The sequence below is a fragment of the Cnephaeus nilssonii genome (genome assembly GCF_951640355.1).
Source record: "Cnephaeus nilssonii genome assembly, contig: SCAFFOLD_247, whole genome shotgun sequence".
Classification (NCBI taxonomy): domain Eukaryota; kingdom Metazoa; phylum Chordata; class Mammalia; order Chiroptera; family Vespertilionidae; genus Cnephaeus; species Cnephaeus nilssonii.
This window is the reverse complement of record NW_027645487.1, coordinates 5,971-12,984: the sequence shown is the minus strand read 5'-3', so window position 1 is coordinate 12,984 and position 7,014 is coordinate 5,971. Positions and strand designations below refer to the sequence as shown.

The 7,014-nt window shown below is 70.5% G+C and overlaps 1 protein-coding gene across 1 annotated transcript; it reads right to left on the bottom strand.

The window, feature by feature from the left end:
- Positions 1-684: 684 nt before the first annotated feature.
- On the bottom strand, positions 685-1,195 carry ASCL5 (achaete-scute family bHLH transcription factor 5; the record flags this gene model as incomplete). The annotated part of the gene is given in 3 exon segments (XM_079800908.1): positions 685-1,079; positions 1,082-1,139; positions 1,142-1,195. Coding segments are annotated over 3 exon segments (507 nt in total).
- Between the last annotated feature and the right edge of the window lie 5,819 nt (positions 1,196-7,014).

The following is a 7,014-nucleotide window of genomic DNA, read 5'->3' as shown; positions in this document are numbered from 1 at the left end:
CCAGGCATCAAAACTCAACACGTATTTTATTTCATCCTTCGGTGCCAGCGGTGCCCATATGCCCATTCGGGGCCCCGGCCAGAGGCCCGCGGCTGCGGGAATCAGTCCTCACCCAGCTGGGCGCAAAGGCAGGAGGAGGCCACGCTGGGGGTGGAGGACGGAGCCCTCCATCAGGGAGGCCAGAGGGCGCCATGGGCGCGCGCGCGCACCAGCTCCCAGAGGGCGCGGTGTGTGAGGCCACCTTGTGGCGAGCGGGGCAGGTGCACCCGAACCTGAGCGCGACTCGCCTCCAGGGGCCCCGCAGACGCGGGGCTGTGCCTGTGGCCCAGAGGGCGGCGCAGGGCACCGCGGCCGCGCGCACACCCCGGAGCTGGGCCCCGCTTCCCACGCGCGAGGCCGGAGCGGAGGCGGAGCCAGTCCCCGGGTGGCGACGGTCCAGGGCGCCCTCCTGCGGGCGATGGCCGGCGCGGCCGGCGGGCTTCCCCGGGCCCTGCGCCCCTGCTCCTCAGTCCGCGTTGGCCCCTCGCACCCACCCGCTCGGCTGGCACGTAGAGGCCGGCGGTGGCGCGGAAGGAGGGGGGGGTCCTAGACGCGGAGAGCGCGCATCTCCGAGGGTCGGGCCCGCGCCGTGCCCCGCCGGGACCCCGCAGCGCTCAGGGCACGGCGCGGCCCTGCGGACCCCAGTCACTGGCTGGGTTCCTCGGGCTCCGGGCCCGGCGAGGCGGGGAGGTGGGCGCCCGCGGGCGGCGGGGCGTCGCGCACGGGCTCGGGCCGCGGGGGGCCGTCGGGCGCGCGCAGCAGCTCCTGCAGGTGCCGGATGTAGCGGATGGCGGCGCGCAGCGTCTCCACTTTGCTCAGCCGCCGCTCGGCCAGCGCGCGCGGCAGGTGCCCGCGGAGGCGCGCGTAGCCCTCGTTCACGCAGCGCACGCGGTGCCGCTCGCGCTCGTTGCGCTTGTGGATGAAGGCGGGCTCGAAGGCGCAGTCGTAGGCGCCCAGGGCGCCGGGCCCGGGCGCGCAGGGGAACAGGCCCGCGTAGGCGGCGGCGGGGCCCGGGAACAGCAGGAAGGGCACGGCGCCGGGGGCTCCGCGGGCAGGGGCGCGGGCCGGGGCGGGGGCGCGGGCCCCAGCTGCATGCCGCCGCCGGGGGCGCCGTCGGGCCCCGCTCCATCAGCGCCCGGCAGAAGTGACCGTTCATGGTCCGCGGACCACGGTCCATGGCGCCGCGGGGCGCTGCGCCCAGGGCCGGGCCCTCCCTGAACCGCCCCCGCTCGGGGTCTGCGCGTCCCCACCGCGGGGACGCGTCACATCCCCAGAAGCCGCTCTGGGGTTCCAGGACTGGTTAGGGGTTCTCTGCGCTCCTTGGGGTGCCTGCCGCGGTCCCCCTAGGGGGCGCCATCGCTGCGGACCAGGGGGGCGCCTCCGGGCAGAGGCTCAGCGCGCACAGGCTAGGACCCAGCCCGGGCCCAGGACTCGGGCCCGCACCCTCCTCCGCGGGGCATGGGCACCCGCCTCGCCTGCAGCCCCCGAGGGCGCCTCCCAGGGGCGCGAACCCTGCGGCTCTGCGCCGGGGCCACGGGGCCCGGGGCCTGGTTCCTCGCTGGTTCCTCGCGGCGCGCGTTGGAGACCCCAGGCCGCTTGGGGCGTCGGGAACTGACCGCGGATGCTAGGCCTGCGCCAGAGGGTCCCGGAGAACCGCCCTAAGGAAGAGGAATGGACAGACACATGGACACATGGGTTAGGCGAGGCCCACGATGACAGCCAGGTCACCCCACCCTCCAATGGGGTGTCGCAGGCTTTGTAAGCAGGGGGTGGGGGGGTGGCGCCTGCTGAGGGCAAGACCCCAGAGCAGGGGTCGCGCCCTGCAGTCCCCTCCAGGGGCGCATGGACCCCGGGCTGAGTTAGCCACAGAAAGTCAGTGCGGCCCGGATGCGTGGCTCAGTGGTTGGCGTCGACCTATGGGCCCGGAGGTCACGGTTCGATTCCCAGTCAGAGCACAGGCCCGGGGTGCAGGCTCCATCCCCAGTGTGGGGCGTGCAGGAGGCAGCGGATCCATGATTCTCTCTCCTCATGGATGTTTCTACCTCTCCCTCTCCCTTCCTCTCTGAGATCAATAAAAATATATTTTAAAAAATAAGTAAATCCTGATTCCTGTGGGCGGGGCGTCCCTCGCAGGTTCCAATGGTAAGTCAGCGTTGGCTCTGGCGGGGGAGGCGCCCCTGGGAGCCTGACGAGGAGACCCCTTGCCTCAGCTCCGAAAAGCTCAGAAGTGGGAGCCTCCCCACCCAAAAGCCTGGCAGGACCTGGTCCGTCCTCTCCGATCAATGGACTGGGCAGAACCGGTGGCCAACAGCGCCACCGTGTGTCCGTGAGGAGCAATGGCAGCAGATGGAGGGAATTCCAGGTCCAGGAGCGGGTGCTGGAGGTTGGAACTCCCCGTTCTGACGGCCCGTGGGGGGCCCGGTCTCTGGGGACACTGAGGCGGCACCTAGTGGGGACGGAGCTTGGGAACGGAGCTGACGCCCACGCCCAGCGGCTGCCCACCGTCACCCCTGTCCTGGGCGACGTCTACGGGGAAGTTCCACACTCAGGGGCTTGGTTTTCTCTCCTCGGGCCTTCAAGGCATAGGGTGACGGACACCGCGGGATGGTCCTACTCCCGTCCATCAGCCTGTGCACCCGCCCCCCTCCATCCCGCCTCCCAGAGCTCCCCCCTCCCCCCCCCCAGGACCCCGCTGAGGCCTGAGCTCCCAGGACCAGCTCCAAGCTGAGAGCAAAGGGCCGTGAGTGTTTTCCGGGACAGTCCCCCCCTCCCCCACCTTACAGCCGAGGAGGCGAGGCTCAGAGAGACACGGCCACTGGCCCCAGACAGCACAGCTGCCTCAGGGCCCAGTCAGATTCCCACTCAGGCACTTGGGACGCTGCGGGCACCAGGACCATCACTTGGGCTCCCGTGCCTGGGACCAAGCGAGACTGACCTTCAGAGCCTGGCCCCCTGGCTCGGGGGCCGCCGAGAGCCGGGCATCGGCCTCCCTGGGCCCGAGAGCAGCGGGGAGCCTGTGATCAGACGTGATCAGACGTCCTCCGTGTCGGGCACCATGCTAAGCGCCAGGGGGTGTGCGCGCTCCCACGCGTGCACAGCTGTGCCATCCCCGGGCGCAAAGGGGAGGAGCTCTGGTGTTTGCACAGGGACACGGTCTCCGCTCAACGGGTTTAATCCCCTCGGGGAGAGGTTACGGATGGAGAAACTGAGGCTCAGAGAGCTCCCGTGAGCTGGGGCCAGACCACGCTTCTACTGAGCGGCGGGATTTAAAAAACAGTGAGATGTGCCCGGCCGGCGTGGCTCAGTGATCGACCTGTGAACCAGGAGGTCACAGTTCGATTCCCGGTCGGGGCACAGGCCCGTGTTGTGGGCTCCATCCCCAGTGCGGGGCGTACAGGAGGCAGCTGACCCATGATTCTCTCTCGTCACGGATGCTTCTCTCTCTCTCCCTCTTCCTTCCTCTCTGAAATCAATAAAATATATTTTAAAACAAAAATGAAAACAAACAAACACAAGAGATGCTTGTATCGCCCCAACTCTGTGCCGGACACGCATCTACGCTCACGCGACCCCCACGGCCGGACGGGGCAGACGCGAGTGCTGACCCTGTGCCAGCGGGTGGGATGGAGCCCAGACCCGCAGCCGGCCTGGTCACCCGGCCCTCAGGGACGGAGCCGGGGCCTGACCTGGAGGCCGTGCCCCCCCCCCCCCCCCCCCCGACGCTGCGGCTCTCGGCTCTCGGCCCTCTCCCTCAGCCACACGCAGCCCCGCCGTCCCGGCCGCCACCCCCTGCAGGCCCGCTCCCGTCCGGGCACCCCTGGCGGGTGTCCACCCGGAAAAGGTGCTTCAGTCTCCGGGGCATCGGGCCCGTCCCCGGGCAGTGCCTGCCGCCGCCCGGCTCACCCTCCCCGGCCTGCGGGCCGGGCTGCTCGGTTTCCTGTGGGAGCAGAGCCCCCCGGTGACCGAGCCCCAGCAAACGCGCGCCTGGCCCCGCGTCCCGGCCGCCACCTGCGTGTGGTTACCTCCTGGGCCGGCTCCTCCAGCGCTCGGGCGGGGACTCCGGGCGGGGACGACAGAGTCTGTGCGCCCGGCCGGCCCGGCTCCTCGCAGCCTCTGCCCCTCGTCCCCCGCGGCCCAGGAGCCAGGTACGCTCTACCTGCGGGAGCTTCCAACGCGACACACCCAGAAGGGGAGGGCGCAGGGCGGGGGGCTCCTCTGATCTGGGACCCGCCCCGAGGGGGAGCGGGCCGCTCCGGGCCTCCTGATTGGCCCCCGAGTCCCTGCGGGGGCAGGTGGGGATGCGGTGCCCCAGGGCGCTGCCTGCGGAGTGCCCAGGAGGGATGGCCCCCGGGAGGAGGAGGGTGCGGGGTGCAGCCGAGGGGGCGCCCGTGAGTGTGCTGGGCAGGGAAAGGGGGGTCTCTCGTGGGGGGACCCCAGGTTAGGGAGCCCCTCTGAGAGGCTCGGGTGACACGGGCTGGGGTGTCGGGGGCTGGGAGGGGACCCCTGGATGCTCCCGGCGGGACCTGGGACCAGGAGGCTGCAGGGTGGGGTCCCCTTGGCGTCTGGTCTGAGCCCCGTGGCCCCACGGGGAGCCCGAGCCGGAGGCAGCCGCCTAGGTGGTCTCTATAGAAACCCAAAGCAGCACACGGCCCAGGTCCTCCCCGAGCGCCCGCCCCAGCCAATGGCACTCAGTGCTTGGCTAGTATTTTCTTTTAAATAAATGTATTATTGATGTCAGAGAGGACCGGAGAGAGAACAGAAACATCAGTGATGAGAATCATGGACCGGCTGCCTCCTGCACGCCCCCTACTGGGGACCGAGCCTGCAACCCGGGCCTGTGCCCTGATGGGAATTGAACTGTGACCTCCTGGTTCACAGGTCGACGCTCCACCACGGAGCCACGCCGGCCGGGCTGGCTAGTATCCCCTGTGCATACGCTCAGCCCCCTTTACTGGTCCTTCACACGAATTCCCAGCAGGCCTTGCAGCGGATGTACCAACGACCCTGGTTTTCTGGGTGCTCACTGAGACGGGTGCACGGCCATTCGAGCTACCACGCTGGTCCGGCACCTCCCGCCGCCGCCTGCGGGTGAGCCCCACCGTGTTTAACCTCCTCGCTCTTGGTCGGGAGAAACTGAGGCACGGGGAGGGGGCCCGCTGCTCCAGGTCACTCAGAGGGCCAGGCGGGGCCAGGGCTCCTAGCTCGCAGCTAGAGCCCTACCCTCGATGTCCGCCCTGATCGAGGAGCCCGGCACCCTCAGCCAGCTCAGCTCCACGCCTGGGGACACCAGGGGCCGAGGACGCCCTGTACCATCGCCCCCCTCACTCCCCCCCCAGCACAGGTCCGCCTGGTTGAGCACCCGCCTCTAGGGCCCATCAACCCCCCTTCAGGGGCCTGCAGGCCCCCCATCCCTCCTGCCAACGGGTGCTGGAGCCACAGGCCAGAGGGGCAGGAGGTCACGGCCTCGATGAGGAACTGAGCCTGGGAAGGCGGGAGCCACTGAAGGTTCTGCAGGAGGGAGGTGACGGGAGCTCTGGTGGCCCCCAGACCGGCAGTGGCCCCCGAGGAAGGTGGGAACAGGGCGGAGGGAACGGGAGAGGACGGACTGCTCGGCCACCAGGAGGGTTGGTGTGGGACCTGTGAGTGAGGACACGGGGGTGGCAGACGAGCGCCTGCAGGTTTCAGGGGAACAACTTGGTGGGGGACGGTGCCCCCGGCTCAGATAAACCTAAAGCCAGGCAGAGGCGCGGCGAGTCTCGGACACTCATTGTGACGGGCTCCGTGGCACCGGGGCGGGGGGGGGGGGGGGGGGCGGGGGACGTCCAGCCGAGAGCAGGAGAGCAGGAGGCCAGGCCCCGAGCGGTCAGGTCTGGGCCGGAGGCAGAGATTCGGGGGCAGATGCTGCATCTGAGACGGAGCGGGAGGGGGGCGAGCGGCATTAGGGAGCCGGGCCCTCGGAGGGGGGAGGGCCCAGCAGCCCCAGGAAGCCGTGGAGGGGCCTTCAGGGTGAACGCAGGAGGGTCCGTGGCCCGAGGGGGTGATGGGCTGGGTCGTGAGCCCGCGAGCAGCAGGAAGTCAGGCTGCTCCTGAGAGAGACAGCGTCACCGTGGCGACAGGATGCAGGGCCCAGGAGCGTCCAGAGCGGCGGGCCGGCAGGTGTCGGGTGCGGCACACGCGGGGAGCCGTGTCCTCGGGTCTCCGGCCCGTGGACCTCCCGCCAACCCCGCCCCCCCCCCCGGACTTCTCATTGGCGGGGCGCCCCAGCTCGGGGCCACCATCGACTCCGCGCCCTCAGGCCGTGTCCCTCGCCGGTTGGCCCCCAGCCGTCTCTGCTCCCCTTTAGCGTTTGCTCCTGGCTCTGAACTTGGGCAAATGTCCGCAGCTGGAACCCCGCCTCCCGCCTCCCCGCCCGGGCTCCACACGAGGGTCCCGGGCAGACGCCCTCGGACACGCGGGGACAGAGCAGAGGGCCAGTCCCTCCGGCGCGGTCTCTGCCGGGGCCCCGGACACCCCGCTCGGCCCTTCCCGGGTGGGACGGGGGTGCCCAGCGCTGGGCCCTCCGCGGCCCGGGGAGCGGCTCCCTCCTGCCTCCCTTGCTGCCCCTCCCACCCCCCGCCCCACCCCCCACCTGGCGGTTTCTATCTGGGGCCGTGGCGGTTTCTAGTTGGGTTTGGCGGCGAGCACACGGACTGTGAGACACGGGCATCGGGCGCCACTCAGAGCTTCAGGGACTGTCCCGCGACATGACAGACACGGCTCTCGGGCGATTCCCGAGGGCTGCTCCCCCCACCTCCTTGCAGAGGACGGACCTGTGAGCGGCATCTGCCCGCAGCCTCGCCCGGCGGCCCCGCTGACCCCGTGGCCGCGTCCCTGCCTGGACCTGGGTCCCTGCCTGGACGCGCCGCAGACAGCGCTCGGGCCCTTCCTAACCCTGGACACAGCACTTACCGGGTCACACGTCAGACTGAGTCGCAA